At 48.9% G+C, this 15,551-nt stretch overlaps 5 protein-coding genes across 5 annotated transcripts; 2 read left to right on the top strand and 3 right to left on the bottom strand.

The window, feature by feature from the left end:
* Positions 1-2,863: 2,863 nt before the first annotated feature.
* Positions 2,864-5,956, bottom strand: CABS01_12061 (NAD-dependent deacetylase sirtuin-5; the record flags this gene model as incomplete). Its single annotated transcript, XM_060545415.1, has 6 exons — positions 2,864-4,069; positions 4,539-4,660; positions 4,729-5,592; positions 5,645-5,717; positions 5,785-5,853; positions 5,909-5,956. 6 exons carry the CDS (start codon positions 5,954-5,956, stop codon positions 2,864-2,866), a joined length of 2,382 nt encoding a protein of 793 aa, XP_060396931.1.
* An 895-nt stretch (positions 5,957-6,851) lies between these two features.
* On the top strand, positions 6,852-8,852 carry CABS01_12062 (uncharacterized protein; the record flags this gene model as incomplete). Its single annotated transcript, XM_060545416.1, has 1 exon — positions 6,852-8,852. The coding sequence occupies one exon, from the start codon at positions 6,852-6,854 to the stop codon at positions 8,850-8,852; it is 2,001 nt and encodes a 666-aa protein (XP_060396932.1).
* Positions 8,853-8,973: 121 nt separating this feature from the next.
* On the bottom strand, positions 8,974-9,981 carry CABS01_12063 (uncharacterized protein; the record flags this gene model as incomplete). Its single annotated transcript, XM_060545417.1, has 5 exons — positions 8,974-9,157; positions 9,209-9,291; positions 9,346-9,549; positions 9,627-9,874; positions 9,927-9,981. The coding sequence occupies 5 exons, from the start codon at positions 9,979-9,981 to the stop codon at positions 8,974-8,976; spliced, it is 774 nt and encodes a 257-aa protein (XP_060396933.1).
* A 1,675-nt stretch (positions 9,982-11,656) lies between these two features.
* CABS01_12064 (AreB protein) lies at positions 11,657-13,060 on the top strand (the record flags this gene model as incomplete). The annotated part of the gene is made up of 3 exons (XM_060545418.1): positions 11,657-11,924; positions 11,987-12,966; positions 13,031-13,060. The coding sequence occupies 3 exons, from the start codon at positions 11,657-11,659 to the stop codon at positions 13,058-13,060; spliced, it is 1,278 nt and encodes a 425-aa protein (XP_060396934.1).
* An 822-nt stretch (positions 13,061-13,882) lies between these two features.
* CABS01_12065 (uncharacterized protein) lies at positions 13,883-15,347 on the bottom strand (the record flags this gene model as incomplete). The annotated part of the gene is made up of 3 exons (XM_060545419.1): positions 13,883-14,888; positions 14,946-15,014; positions 15,076-15,347. 3 exons carry the CDS (start codon positions 15,345-15,347, stop codon positions 13,883-13,885), a joined length of 1,347 nt encoding a protein of 448 aa, XP_060396935.1.
* Between the last annotated feature and the right edge of the window lie 204 nt (positions 15,348-15,551).

Genomic DNA, 15,551 nt, shown 5'->3' on the forward strand with positions numbered 1-15,551 from the left:
TCGCTGCCTTTGATCACACATACTTTCCCCGTTTTCCCGTTCCTGCATGGGGGGGATTTGGGTGGTTTCCACACTAATCACAAACGCAGCTTTTCCATCTTCGCTTCAGACTGTGCATATCTAGTTTGCTCTAGGTCGATGCTATCATCAGCCCGTCCTTACCCTGTGAGTACCTTGTTATCGAAGAAAGTTAATTCTTTCTAAGTCATAAGTACAAGAATATAGTTTTAATAAAACAATATAGTACCTACTTAGCACTTGAATTAAGATGCTTTTTTAAGCTTATTATAAGAAAAAGATAACTATATTGCTAACTACTTATTATTAAGGTTTATAAGTAGTACTATAGCTTTAACTATAATAGCTTTGCTTATAATAAACAAAAAGTCTAATTATAAGTCCCTTAAAAGCCTTTAATTAAGAGCTATAAGAACTTCTAAGTATACTAAGTTAAAATACTTACTAAAATACTAATAACTAAACTAACCCTATAATAACGACTTTAATAAAATACTTAGTAAATAATATTGAAATCCTTATTAACATTAAGTACGATTTATAAAATATAATAACGTAGCCGTAGAGTATTACTAATATATCTTATACTAAAAAGGGTATTATTAGTACTAATAAGATAAATAGGGCCGTATTAATATAGTACCTTAGCTTCTTCCTATAGCTCGAGGATAATCGCTTTAAATAATATTAGAAATTTATTAAAAAGCTCTCTTAAGTACTCTAGTATATTTATTACTATTTCTATAATAATAAGACTCCCAGCGCTTATATATAAGAGTAGGTTACTTATTTTTAAATAGTAATATCAGCTTATTAATAAGCTATTAAAACTACGATTCTAGCGATCCCTTAATAAGGGAGAGGGTAGAATAGAGGAAAGGATGGGTAAGAAAAGGGTTAAGGTTGAATAGTGCGGAATTCGAGGGCAGGGTAGCGTCTATATGTACTGCGGCAATCCTCTAGTAATGCAAAACGATGGAGTTAAACAGTGAGCCCGTCCTTGCCCGTTTGATAAAAGATGGCTTTTTCGAGGTTACCTCCCACCTGCTTACCCCGACCTAGCTGACTCTTCCTGGCCGGCCCCTCTTCGCGAAAATCTCGTTACGACTTCAACAACGTGGGATACGGGTGGGAACGCGTGGAATAGCTTCCCTCTACTGCACGACACCATCCATCGACAGTTTGACACCCTTGTCCCCCGTTGAACCGCGTGTGGCACACCACCATCATCTGTCCGAAAAGGGCTCGTCGTCCGAGAGCCACCGTGCCATCTAGCCACCCAGCCAACTCAATTCTGACGTCTCACTCGGGAGGCATGTCTGGCATTCTTAGGGTCTCACTACGGAAGCGGGAGCAGCAGCATTAGCTCCTACGAGAAAGAGATTTCTCCCCCTCCCCCCTCCCTTACCGTCACAAGCCACTGCCCATCAGTCAAACCTTTTCAGAAGCGCGCGGCATGACGGCTAAGCTAGGAAATGCGAGGACGGGACGGGAGGCAGAAGCCGGCAGCCGCCTCAAGTCCGTTATCAAGGGAAGAGATATGAGGGAATATTATTGCGGCTATGACAAGCTTTTGCTTTCGAAATGCCCAACCTGTCATTGTGCATTCGCTGAGAAACATTTCCGGCTTCCCCGTCATGCCGCGGTGAAGGTGTTAGTAATGTGGCTGGGTGGTACGCCGTGCAACCATCAGGACGCGCTTGATCGTCCGCTTCAATCTTTCCAGTTGACAGGCACGGTAAGTTGAAAAGACTTTATAACTTTCACATTATCAATTCTGGAAAACTTTCAATAATAAGGCCTGAGCGATGATAGTATGATCACTCCACTAACTAGTCGAGCATCACTCGATTCACCGCAAAGAGACCAAGCTCAAGCGCGGCACTTATAATAACCTCGCTGAGTGAAATGTCACCGAAACGATTCTACTTCGTGCTGGGACCATTCGCCATGGGAAAGAAACTCGGTGTGACATATGCGGCTCAAGATGAAAGGGCTGGAAGGGCCGTGAGTCTCGGGTAGAAAATATGATCAATCATGGACAAACGAGTCAGCGGCTTGCCCTGGCTCAAACGACGAGATCCAATCGGAAGATGCCTCTCGACGCCTCAAAGAGCTAGCACGGTGCCTGACAGATGTTGTCAAAGTCTCAGTTTTGTGAAACTATAGCTTTGGATAGGTTGCATAAGCTGCTCTGTCCTGCAGTAGTCAGTGCAGCTAAGCTCAAGTCTATGGAACTCCAAACGTAAGCGAGCAAGCAAAAGCCTCATCGTGACTAAGTGAGTGGTGATCGGAATTGATGAGAGTGAACAGTTTTCAAGCTGCATCACCTGGAAGACGAAAGCGATGGAACGACGGTATGACTGGAGTGGGAAAGACGATTTCCACCTTTGAAAGCTAATTTGATGCTTCAGCCACGCAGCTCTACAACGCAAGGGGGGTTTACTTGGATATTTTGACGGAGACCAATGAAATTGGGGCCAACATTCGTTCGAATGACTTGATTAGGGCGATAATTGACACAGGTAAGCTTGAAGGTATTTGGCAGCTTCGTCTTCCGCATGGAAACCTAACGCGGAGTTTGGAAGAATCTAACTATATGATCAATGATGCAGGCCAGCTTATATTAATCAAGGCTTGTTACATAAAGTTCAACTGTTCCAAGCATAGGCCAAGCGGGAGTTGATGCTAACGGGATGGAGATTGTATCAGCCAACTCATATCTACTAGATGCAATGCTCCTCGCTTTCACACCGTCTTGGAGTAGAAAAAGTGGACACGTAATCACTGATTAGGTTCGCATGGCTCTGAACCCTCCGTAACCTGTGACAATGTGCCTCTTCCGCTATTTTTTCATGTTCTTCTCGACTTGCTCGTATGATTCGCTAATCACCGGTTTCAGTAACTGGGGGAGGACAACTGCTGCATCTCCTACAAACACCCAGTCCTTATCCGGCCGAACATGTCTCGCGTCTTCAGCTCGCGTGTTGATAACAGCAACTCTCGCACCCTTCTTGCAAGCCATCTCGGCATACCCAGCCGCCGGCCAGACCTTGCTGGTGGTTCCAATCGTCAGAAACAAATCGATGGCCTCGGGGTCATCGAAAAGCGCCTGGGCCTCTTCAACAACCTCAACGGGCAGTGGCTCGCCAAACCAGACGACGGCGGGACGGAGGATGTTGTTCTTGCACTTAGGGCATTGCGGTAGGTCCTTTTTCTCCAACCCCGACGACATCCGGATAACAGCAACGGGGTTCGATGACGCCGGTTGATCCGGGGCTTTCAGAGCGGTCAGATCCCGCGTGGTCGGAGAATTGCCCTCATACTTCTCCCCGAGGATTTGCGCGTGTTTCCGCGCGATGCCGGCTAACAGTACTGGGCTGGCGCGAGGCTTCTCGTCCGGACTGATGCTGCCGATGGTCCTCTCCTCGTCCTTTGAAGGATCGAGTGCTGGCGACAGAGACTCCTCAAAGTTGTCACGCTCGGTGTATCCGCATCCAACCACATCGACGCAGGACAGCGCAAAAAGATTGCCGTGGAGCTCCTTCAGCTGACTGGGCGAATGACCAGCCCGAGGGCTCAAGTTATCGACATTTTGCGTCAACGCGACGAAGCCAGGCACTCTGCGCGCGAGCTCGGCCAGAGCATAGTGAGCGGGGTTCGGCTTGGCACGAAGGGCGTCGTGCCTGCGATACGTGTAAAATTGCCAGACGAGACCCGGGTCATGACGGAAGCCTGCGGGTGAAGCGACCTGCGTTATGTCCTGGTTCCTCCACAGTCCGTTGGCCCCTCGGAAGGTGGCAAGGCCCGAGGATACGGAAAGACCTGCGCCGATGAGAGCAACGATGCGCTTTGACTTCTTGAGTGTGTCGTGGAAGTCAGCGACCGCGATAGGGTCTAGGTCGGGCTGAGTTGTAGTTGAGTCAGCCATCGAATCTTGGCGTAGAGATGATACAGGTGTGGTCGGGTTGTAGTATGATAGCTCGTTGTTTCGAAAAGTCAACAGGGAAATTGGTTTCTTCAAATATCTCTTCGAGTTGACGTTGGTTGCCTAAAGAAAATGCGGCAAGGCAATAAAATCTGGCACGTTTTCTTGGACCCCAAAACCAATACGGCGAAGCAACCAACAAAGAGATGACAAGTAACATCAGTCCAATTTCGGAAATTTCCATGGCCGTTAGACAGAACATTCAAGGGGTCATGAACCAACACTGAACTGATGTGAGCTTGGGGCGTCTCAAGATGCAAGGGGCCGCTGCCTGAGCAACATATTTCTGGCGAAAATGTCGAGACTTTATTGGCTGATGACAGCCATCGTAAGTAAGCTGCTTCAAACACCCAAAATCAACGACGGATTCTATGAGGCCGGGCTTGATCCTCGAGCCAGTTCTACCGCCTTTTGCGCTGCTTTCCCAAAATCTGCTTCGGTATGCAATCCAAGATTGGCTTCTTCCAGCTGTGTGTTCCAGTCAGCACACTCAATGTCAAGATAGCATTTGACCGGCACGGGAACATCTTACGATTTTCAATCCCATCTCAGAGTTGGTGCCTTGAAGTCGAACCACCATGGGAATTTTCAGCGGTCCCAGCTCTTTGGCTGCACCAAGAATGGATTCTGCGATCATGTCGCCTCTAGTAATTCCTACCAAAAGTTTATTAGCCCGAGAAGTAGACGTCAAGCTTCCTTCATTAGCTGTTTGGCGAACTTACCGCCATAGATGTTGACAAATATCGTCTTCACCCTCTGGTCCCGCAGGATAATCTCAAATGCCTTGACCATGGTCTCCTTCGTCGCTTGCCCACCAGCATCAAGAAAGTTTGCACTGGCGCCACCGTGCAGGGCAATCGCATCGTTGGTCGCCATCGCGAGACCTGCTCCATTGACCACATTGCCAATGTCGCCGTCCATGCGAACATAGACCAGCCCATACTTCTCAGCCTCGACTTCTTCTGGAATCTCGTGCTCCGTGTCTCGCTCTGCAAAAAGTGGCTTCTGCCGCTTGGCCGCAGCATCATCAAATGAGAACTTGGCGTCCATGCAAGTCAGACCTCCTTCTGACGAGCTTGCTAGAGTCTTGATCTCAAGCGAATAGGCGTCCTTTGTTGTGAAAATCTTATAGAGTCTGCCGAGTATGTCATTGAGGTCTTCCTTCTCTTTCGCCGAAGCTCCGAGACATTTCGAGACTTTGTCGGTGAGTTTGGATGTGATGCCATCCGTGAATCCAAATCGAAATGTATGCAGCTCGTCTGGATGCTGGGCTGCTATCTTTTCGATGGCGACTCCGCCAAATTTTGACGCGATGATTATTGGACAATAGTTCTCGCGATCGAATGTGATCGCCAAGTACCACTTTCTTTCGGGATTCAGGCTTTCCGTAACATGAAGCTTATTGACCAATACACCGTTACCTACGGATTGATCCGTCTTCAAGTAGTGACCAAGCATGCGATTGGCAGCTTTCTCGGCGCTTTCTGCATTATTGACCAGTTGAATGCCGGCCCCTGACCCGTTGTCAAACGCGCCGTCATCGATGCCGCCCCTTAATATCTGTGATTTGAGAGAACAGTTTCCGCCTAAGTGTGTCAGTACATCTTAAATCGGCAGTCTAGAAGAAAACATGATTACCAAGCTCTGTGGCAATCACCGCAGCTTCGGCTGGTGTTCTTGCGAGGTGTCCTCGGGGTACTGGGATGCCGAACTGATCGAAAAGCATCAGCGACCCTTCCCATCCTAGTCTCTTGTCGCTACAAAAGAGAAAGCCTTACCTCCTTCAAAAGGTTCTGCGACTGATATTCATGTAGCGTGAGCTGTCGAAGTTGTTGCTTCGATACCAACTAAGGAGAAATCAGCGATCTGTGTTATTATTATGCGTGAAGGCGGAGTACCTACATTTGCATTGAGACGCCACAACTTTGCTGTCAGAGTCCGAGTTGCCATGGTATCATGAAAATGCACGTGAATGCATCAAGTTCAATATCGAAAGATTATTCACTCAATTTTGAACTGATCAAGACGGTAGGTAGATCATAATAATTGACTGCAGGTATGGGAGGTATGGCCGGCGGCAATCAGGTACGTCATCCAGACAAAGGCAAGCTAGCGATGCTTTGGCTGGCTCTAGGCGAGCAAATAGCCGAAGGTTGAGCGCTGTCGGTTATATCGGCTATATCCCCTTCTCCAATACTACGGATAGGTGAAGCCGATATCCACGCCGCTAGTTCACTGCAACTGAACACCTGCAAACCCCATTTCAGACGGCGATGGAAATCTTGCTTACATCACACAAATTGTCCCGACTACCTGCTGCACTCAGATCTGTACGCACCGTGCAGCAATAGCATGGTCTCAAACCAATTCGACTTGGACAATTTCAACGGGACTTACGGGTTAAGATTTGGTCTCTTCGTGATCTCCCTTGCAGGGATGCTGGTTCGGGCCAATCAACCTCCATGATAGTAGCTATGACTATGGACATAGCGACATAGGTAGTTGGGCGCGGTAAACGCGCTGTGTTGACCTTCCGGCCCCCTCTTTTCAGCTAGGCAGTTGGGCAGATTTTGACCAGGCAGACTGTCACCTTTATTTCTGCCTCCGATAAATCATCAGGATCATGCCGAGTGCTCTCAGTCGACAGTGTCAATACCACATCATCTGAATCTTTTTGAGCGTCTAGAGTCCAAAGTGAAATTGCATTACGCGGATGATGTCCTATCACAAAGTCACGGACGATGAACCACCACCAGGTGTGACTGGGTGGGATCTCTTGTGTGCTTGTGAGAAACGGCGTGGATGGCATAGGGAGCTTACATACGCACAGATCCGGCATGCTGCCATGAAGTTGTGCGGCCTCTGCGGCGTGTACAAAACTGTGGTTGAGGCGGTTATTGATGGGCGTCTTCCGGCATTATTCCAGGGAGCACGGAACGAGACTGAACGAGATCAGATTCTTGACGAACTTGTCGTAGGAAGCATTGGCCTTACAACAGCCAATACGGAGGAGAGCATGGATCTGCTCATCAAAGGAGTCTATGTGCGAGTCTCTCTCTTTATAGACCCCGAAGAACAATCCGTTTTCAGAGTCTCAAGTAATGGGGATGAGGAGGTTGGCTTTCCCAGAGAGACGCAGTTTGGACCGTCAACAGACTCTGATAGGAGCTTTGCGAGGGCGCGACAATGGCTGCGGCAATGTGTGGACCACCATGATTGCGGGAAGGCTCGTGGCTCATTCTATCCGCGCAGGCTTCTTGATCTTCGGGGTGACCAAGTTCGACTCGTCGAGACTGTCAAGGCCAGTGATTTTCAGGGGCCATACGTCTGCCTAAGCCACCGTTGGGGCGACGCAAAGTTCTCACGGTTGACAAGCACGACTGAAAACCTACATATGCACATGGAAGGAATCGAATGGGGCGACATTCCAAAGACATTCCAAGATGCCATTGTCATCTGTCGACGTTTAAGTGTGGAGTATCTGTGGATCGATACGTTGTGTATCTTGCAAGACTTTCCCGAAATGTCGGACGAGCAAAAGCGAATAACGGGTGCAGATTTCGCAGCTGAGAACTCAGCCATGGCCCGCATCTATGGGAACTCCTACTTCACCATCTATGCAAGCGTCTCAACAAGTATGGCCAGTGGCATTTTCTCATCCAGGCGTTACGGGAGTCATCAAATCAAGATCGGTGACGCTAATGGCAAAGAGTCGACCCTGCGCATCAGAGAAAGAACGTCACACTTCACACCACCCACAGATCTGGAGACTAGAGGCTGGACATTCCAGGAGTATCTGCTACCTTGCCGAGTTCTAGAATTCGGGCCTTTTGATATCTCTTGGAAGTGCAACCAAATCTATATCTGCGAATGTCTGCACAATACGGGGGCGGCTCACTGGCGCGAGGAGCTAGCTCGACGTACATTGCCGCCTCAGAATGCTGCAGAGGCTGAGGAGTGGTGGGCAGGCATACTTCGGCAGTACACGATGAGGCACCTGGCAAAGAATGAGGATAAATTACCTGCTCTTTCCGGGCTTGCACAGCTCTATCACCAACTGACGCGCGATGCTTACCTGGCGGGCTTATGGCAAGCGTCTCTTCCTCAATGCCTGTTGTGGTTCAACACTGCAAAAGCTGGCACGTATCCGATGAAGCTTGGTATAGGTCAAAGAGCTCCAATAGCCCGTGCTCCCTCCTGGTCCTGGGCTTCGCTTGATATCGTTAACGACGCCCAGTGCCACTTCTGGTGGCCACGAGTATCGCTTTCTACAAATCCTATCATGTACGGAGACGGCGCTTCACCGCGGCCGGTATGCACCGTATACGAAGCTCTTTGTCAGCCGATAACGGATGATCCGTTTGGTGAGGTAATGGGGGGCTTCGTCGACCTCGGTGTAATGCTCATTTCGGCGAGGGTCGGCACCAAGCCTCAAGGGAATGACTGCTTTAGCACGGCTGGCGATGTGGCTTGGACACTGGATTATGTCGAAGACGGCACAGATGTTCACGTATGTCTAGCTGACTGCAGCTTGGATGATGACAGTCTGCAAATTGGAGACGAAGTGTTTTGCGCGCCAATCGTGGAAACACTTTCGGAATCAGAATCAGACAGAGGCTGTTTGGTGCTCAAGCGCATGCTAGAAGGATCAGAATTCAGACGCATAGGCTTTGCCGTCTTGCGCAAGCCGAACCCAAGCTGGGATCGGGCGAATGGCCCACTTAGAATGCCCAGGGGATGGGGATACAAAGAGCCGGATCTAACGACTCCAGAATATGCCGAGAAGGTTCAGAGTTATGCCCTGCCGTACAACTTAAATGCACTGTGCCGTATTAGAATTATTTGAGTTGGCTGAGAAAGCGGACAGGTTCATGATGACCTCTTGATCGCGGATGTTATAATGTTTCAATCCACCTATCTGCACTTGGGAAGACTCTGTGGCCAACACAGTCCAAGTTCATGTTCATTCAAATAGCTCTGCCACCATCGACCTCCAAGTTGACACCAGTGATGAACTTGCTCTCGTCCGAAACCAAGAATACAGAGGCGTCTACCACGTCTTCAATCTCACCCAATCTTTGTAAGGGGACGTTTCCAATGAACTTCTGACGATTTTCCGGTGTGTCCTTCATACCAATGAAGGATTCGAATCTACGCATGTGGATGAGCAACAACCAGATGGCTCGCAGGAATACAACTCACAGGCCAGTTCCAGTCAAAAGAGGACAGATGGAATTCACGCGAATCTTATGGGCACCGTACTCGGCCGCCAATCCCTTGGTTGCCTACAATCTGTTCAGCCAAGTGCCGTTTATCTATATCAGTCACTTTCTACTTACGTTGCAGACGGCTCCCTTGGAGGCATTGTACCACACAAGACCTGGCCGGGGGCGCAGAGCTCCAATCGAGGAGATGTTGAGCATCACGCCTCCTTCCCCTTGCTTGATGACTCGCGGCATGAACGCTGCGGTGCCGAGGAAGATGCCCTTCACGTTGACATTAAAGACCTTGTCAAACTCGCTCTCTGTTACCTCAGCCGTAGGCTGTGGCAGTGGGAAGTCAGCGTATCATTCCCTACGAGTCATAACCGTTTAGTTTATAGATGTGCGGAAATTCTGACCTTGTTCCTGTAAGTCGTGCCGGCGTTATTCACAAGACAGTCGATTCGGCCGTAGCGCGATTGCGCGGCATCCATCAACTTCTCCCAGTCCTCAGCATTTGTGACGTCTGCTTTGAGAAACGATATCGAATCGGGAGCGCTTTGCGCTACTCTTTGTCCGTCGCTCTCATTGATGTCGGTAATGAGAACTTTGGCTCCTTCTTGGGCGAATTTGTTGGCAATACCCTCGCCGAAGCCATGCCCTCCGCCTAGAAAATGTCAGAAAGCCCAGGATACGACTGGAAGTGAAGGTTGTTCTACCTGTGATGATGACAACCTTTCCAGCTAGTCTCGATCCTGTCTTGGTGTCACTCATGTTGATTGCTTCTTCGCCTCAGACGTCCAGATATTGATACAATTTTTGGTGTAGTTGATCAAGATGGTTTGTTGATATTTGCTAGACACAAATACATTTTCAATATGTCACAATTATAACCCCTCATTTAAATAACCATAGAGGTTGTACAGCGCATAGCGTTCATACTAAGACCGCGACAAAGCACATTGCATCATAAGAAGGCGGGGAGGTGCGGGGGCTAGGACGCCGGGCAACGAATTCCGTGTGCCGCCACGGCACGGTCCGGCGAAACCCTTTACGGCTCGGTTATACAACTCATTTTCCGTGGTTTTTCTTTTTCGAATTGAATAGGCGAATGTCAACAACATAAAGAGCGCTCGATAGATGCATGTTGTCTTACTCGGGTCTTTGTTGCCAATGCAGTATGCGACAACACAGCACACCTCCATGTCGAATGGACATCAGCTCGTTACCATAGGGTTCTGTGCATGTACTGCATGTTGTGAGGTTCAGCAACAAAACCCACGAGTGATTTTAGACGTCAAAACTCAAGTCTTTCCAGGTCATTTACGATAGTCCGCGACTCTGCACTTGAGATTCATCTACCTTACTCCAGACCCTCTTGAGTAATCGTCACTCTGTGTTAAGTACATATATCTGAGGCCATTGTGCGCCGTTTCCATGAAGTCAGTGAGAGAATGAAGTTCCTGAGAGCGGCTTTCTGTACCAATCAAAGTAAGATTGGAGCGATGCCTACCTTACGTGTAGATAAGGCAAGAGTTGAAATGCTCAAGTTACGTGGCTCTCAGAAAATTGCCAAACTTTTCTACACTTGCTGCTTACCAAATTCAACCTGCGGGGGATTGGGGAGTCGACTCTTGTTTTTGATGGAAGTGCTCGTCCATTATAGCGCGACTGTCACCACTCCTGATTGAGATTCAAAAGCTTACCAGTGCTAGATATCAAGGATTGGAGTCGGTTGCCTAGATTAGAAAATAAGTGAATTTGCACTGGGCAACCAAAGTGGTCTTCAAAAGTGGAACTTCTGACAACTTGTTACAGTATCATTGCAGTAATGAGGTAGCATGTGTCAAACTCACCGAGTCAGGTTTCCAAAACCCAATCTTGATGTCACTCCCGAACTCAACTTCCGAACGGGAAGACACAAGGGATTGCTGTTCGTCCTAACACATACGCGTTCTAGAAAGGTTTTGCGCTGCCTCACTCAGTCTTCAAAGAAAAGCGTGGGGTCTCATCCCATGATCTCCAAAGTTTCATCTTCCCTGCCAGCGAAACCACATCCATTGACTTCACTACTCCTCAACACCCCACACGACTAACTCCAGCCCCAATATACCCCGCATGGAGCTAGGCATTTGGAAAGATAAGCGACTCCTGGTCGGGGATTGCCCTGTCTATAAGTCCCGACTACAACAACCGTTCCGCCAAAATGACTGCGCGGGCCAACCGGTCAACTCTGCGGGGTGCTGCTAAGCTGAACTCTGTCCGAGGTGTGGCATCAGGTTTTGGGAGGGTAGGGAATGCGGCAGATGTCAATCCCCATACTTGCGGGCGTTGATTTCCCGCAGGCGCTTTTCGGAGTGTGCTTAAATACCGAGTCCGTCTAATATCTCGACAATTGAGGACACCATTCAGTTTCTCACCAATTTATTATCCTCAACCACCAAAGACGATGGCTACTATTCAACAAACACCTATGCTGGGGGTGACCCCAGGCATGACTCAAGGTCTAAAGTCTTCGACCGAGCATGTTGAGCATGTCGAGCGCGTGGAAGATAAAGCTTCTTTGATCCAAAAGACAAGTTTGCTTGGGTTGAAAAATATTGAGACAGAAGCATATGTGGTGGACAAGTTGAACGCTGACTTTGAGCTGGTTCCTATCATTCTTGATGAGATTCGACCAAATGAGGTTCTTGTTGAGATGAAGTACAGTGGAGTGTGTATGTCAAATTCAACAATAACCTGGGAACATCTCATGCATCAGTCATTGACAGTATCACAGGCCATACCGATATAGTAACACAACAGGGAGGTCTTCCCTTCGTTGAGTTTCCTGCCATTTTCGGTCACGAAGGAGCTGGTGTAGTCCGCGACATTGGAAGAGACGTCAAGATCAAAGACCTAGCAATTGGTGACGCAGTTCTCCTCTCATTCAATCATTGTGGATCATGCAAGACCTGTACGAGCGGTCATCCTGCACTCTGCCCAGAATCGTCAATGATCAACATCAATTCTGTACGGGTAAGCGACCGCAGCACACCAGCTCGGCTGGCTTCCGATGGCCGTGCTGTCCGGAGTCAATTCTTCGGGCAGTCCTCATTCTGCAAAATGTCTGTTGTCAACGAGAAATCAGTGGTCCGGTGCCCACCGTCGGCGGTCGAGCACATGGGTGTCTATGCCCCACTCGGATGCGGACTCCAGACCGGCGCCGGAACGGTCATGAACGTCGTCAAGCCGGGCAAAGAAGACTCCATTATCATTTTCGGACTCGGAAGTGTGGGTCTTGCGGCGTTGATGGCGGCACGCTACCTCGAAACCGGGCAGATTATTGCCGTCGATATTGTTCCCGAACGCCTCGTGCTTGCAAAGGAGCTTGGAGCCACACACACAATCAACTCGAGGGAATGCAGCGATGTAGTCCAGGAGATCAAGAAAATCAGCAACGGGGGTCCAACATTCGCTGTAGAATGCACTGGAATCTTGAAGGTCATTGAAGACATGATTGCTTGCATCGGTCCCCTGGGTACAGCTGTCCAAGTTGGGGTACCGCCCCCAGGAGCCACAATCAAGCTCGACCCGCAAGAGTTCCTGATTGGGAACAAGAAATATGTTGGCATAATTGAGGGAGACGCGGTTCCTGCAGAGTTCATTCCCAGATTGATCTCCATGCACCAAGAAGGCAGATTCCCCATCGACAAGTTAGCTGGGTTTTACCCAGCATCACAGTTGAACCATGCCATACAAGAAATGGCTGCCGGAAAAGTAAGTTGTCATAGCTTCCGTCCAATTTCTTCGTCTTCTTCGAAAGCTAACCAAATTTAAAAAGGTCATCAAGCCAGTGATTCAATGGATTTAGCCCAGCATCCCGTGGCCAGGTAGACAAAGCGATGGGCCTGGCTGGACAGAGGCCTCGAACAAATGATCGCGGGGTACATATTTTTGGTATAGAGATACATCTGTCGACTCGTTCTAGATCTGATTTCACGGCATACTTCCGCGTGGTCCCGCGGTCAGCAAGCTATTATGAAAGCGGTAGGCTGGCTGGCTTGTCGATCCTATCTCCACTGATTCAAGTCTTGGTTCGAAGCACGCCAAGGCAGTTGTTGATCATTCTTCGAGAGACTGGTCACGCCTAAGAAATAAAAATGTGTGTTTAAACCAAGCGTCATCTGCAACTCAATTCGGCCCCAATTGCCTGGAAAAGAGATCGCGCCGTGTCTCATCAAATCGTTCAACGCCACCAAAAGCCTCCTAGTACTACAAGAATGCGTCTCACTTCAGCCCTGCCACCGGAAGATTAGACCACACTGCAAACGGCTTTCACCCGCATGTATCACCGCATTGCCCAAGCCCATGTAAGATGACTGTCTCACTTGGCCTCTTACAGCAGCTATCGCTCGAGTGAGCCATGTACACTGCGGCGGGATCGGTCCGGTCCCGCACTGGAGAAGCCGTTTCTCGACTGCCGGGAGTTAGTGTGCTGGTTTCCACAGGAACTTGCTGTTCCTCTCTCATTGCGTCTAGCCGCAAAAGAAATCTCGGAAACCTATCGCGTGCCTCTATGGACGTTGGCAGAGTCACAGGATTTGTTGGTAGGCAATAAGCAAAGCAGTCAAATTAACCAGCTAATCACATGCTTCCCCCCAAGCTATCTCTATGATGATACCGATGCCCAACATTACTTAGTAGTGATCAATTTTGAAGGCGCCGAGTGAACTGTCAGCGGCAGTGGCCGACTGGGTCCCTCGTCGTCTGAACCCCAGAAGTTCAACTTGGCAATGGCCAGGTTTGTCTTCTCCTTCATATCATCACCATACACCCACAAATGCTTCATCTTCCTCGTAGAGTTCTTGAGGTGTTCTACCGCCTTATTCTGAAGGATAGGGGCCGTCTGTAATGGAGAAACCCAACCAGTTTCGTCTGTCGGATCATGATGCAGACAAGCTGCCAGCACTATCGATTTGAGTGAGTCTCGGCTGCTGAAGTCTCCTGCCAGACTTTCCCATCTCTGGGCAGCAAGATCCTCGGCCTTGATGGATGATGTGGGACTGCGCGCGGCCACCCAAACTGGCAACCGGCATTCCAAACCCCATCGGTCTTCCTCAGAATCCACGTCCCACCCACGAAAGATGACAGCCTTTCCGCGAACATCGCGAAGAAGAGGCCATTGTTTGCCCGTGTACAAGAGATTTTCTTTCTTCATATCCCTCTTGAAGTCTCTGTTGAAGTTCTTCGGCAGATCGTCGTAATTGATGCTGTAACCCTCGGACCAATGCTTGTCGGCGTCATACGTTGCGGAGGCGGATGAGAAACTGAGCATGATCATGACGGTTTCATTCTTATTGTCTTTCAAGAAGTCCCTGACATCATCAAGTACGTCTTCGAGCTGCTTTTCAAGGACCAGAGGGCCGTGCCGTAGTCTGCGTTCTCCGTCACATCGTAGGTCGAGCAGCCGAACGCCGTTTTGAAGTTGAGTGCGAATACTGTCTTTGTGGCACTTGTGCATGCCGAGTAACTGTAACCTCAGCTTCTTATCGCTGATTTCTGGCTCGACGTCAATGTTCGCGACATCGTTGATCCAATAGGTTGAGGCACTGCTACAACGAGTTCCCGGTAAGCTCAAATCCTTTACACACATGTCGTCGGGGAGGTGCTTCATCCAAGATTTGGCACAGAAATCGGTTCTGTCAGCATGTTAGATTGGGAAATGTCATGCCTTGACTCATGACTACTATGCTCACTTGGGCTGCATGACACATTGCCGCTTCTCAAAGTCAAAATTGGCTGTCGAGCCAACGTAATCCCGATAACTATGAATGGTCAGCTAGTGCCGGAGTTCGTGACTCGGGCAACGTGAACTCTGGAACTCACTCGGTTGCTTTCATGTACTTGTTGCGGTATCGAAAGGCCCCCTCAATGACAATGTAGTACTCGAAATGACGCGTGTCTGTAGTAAGGCCCAAAAGATTACTGAATTGAATAAGTTCAACTCCCTTGCGAACCCATCGCGTTCCGGGCAGAAGCTTGAGATATCCTCCAGCAGAAGCCCAGATTACGACATGATATTCAGGGTACTGCGCCTGCAGAACCTGTAGTCTGTTCTGAACAGGGTTTTTGGCGCTTGTCGGAAGTCCCACTGCCATGGTTGGATTGTTGGTTTGTTGCGAATTGAAGATCAACGGAAATGCTTTCGCAACTGAAAAATGAATCATGCCTTGAGCCCCGAGACAGAATTATATAGATGCTCACGGCATTTTCCTCTGCACTGCTTCAGATGCGTGTTTTTCATGTCAGGCTAGCCTGGCTGATAGGTGACAAAAGTCCGGGGTAAGACAACCTGCATTCGT

Source organism: Colletotrichum abscissum, assembly GCF_030869225.1.
Source record: "Colletotrichum abscissum strain IMI 504890 chromosome Unknown Scaffold_35.1, whole genome shotgun sequence".
Classification (NCBI taxonomy): Eukaryota; Fungi; Ascomycota; class Sordariomycetes; order Glomerellales; family Glomerellaceae; genus Colletotrichum; species Colletotrichum abscissum.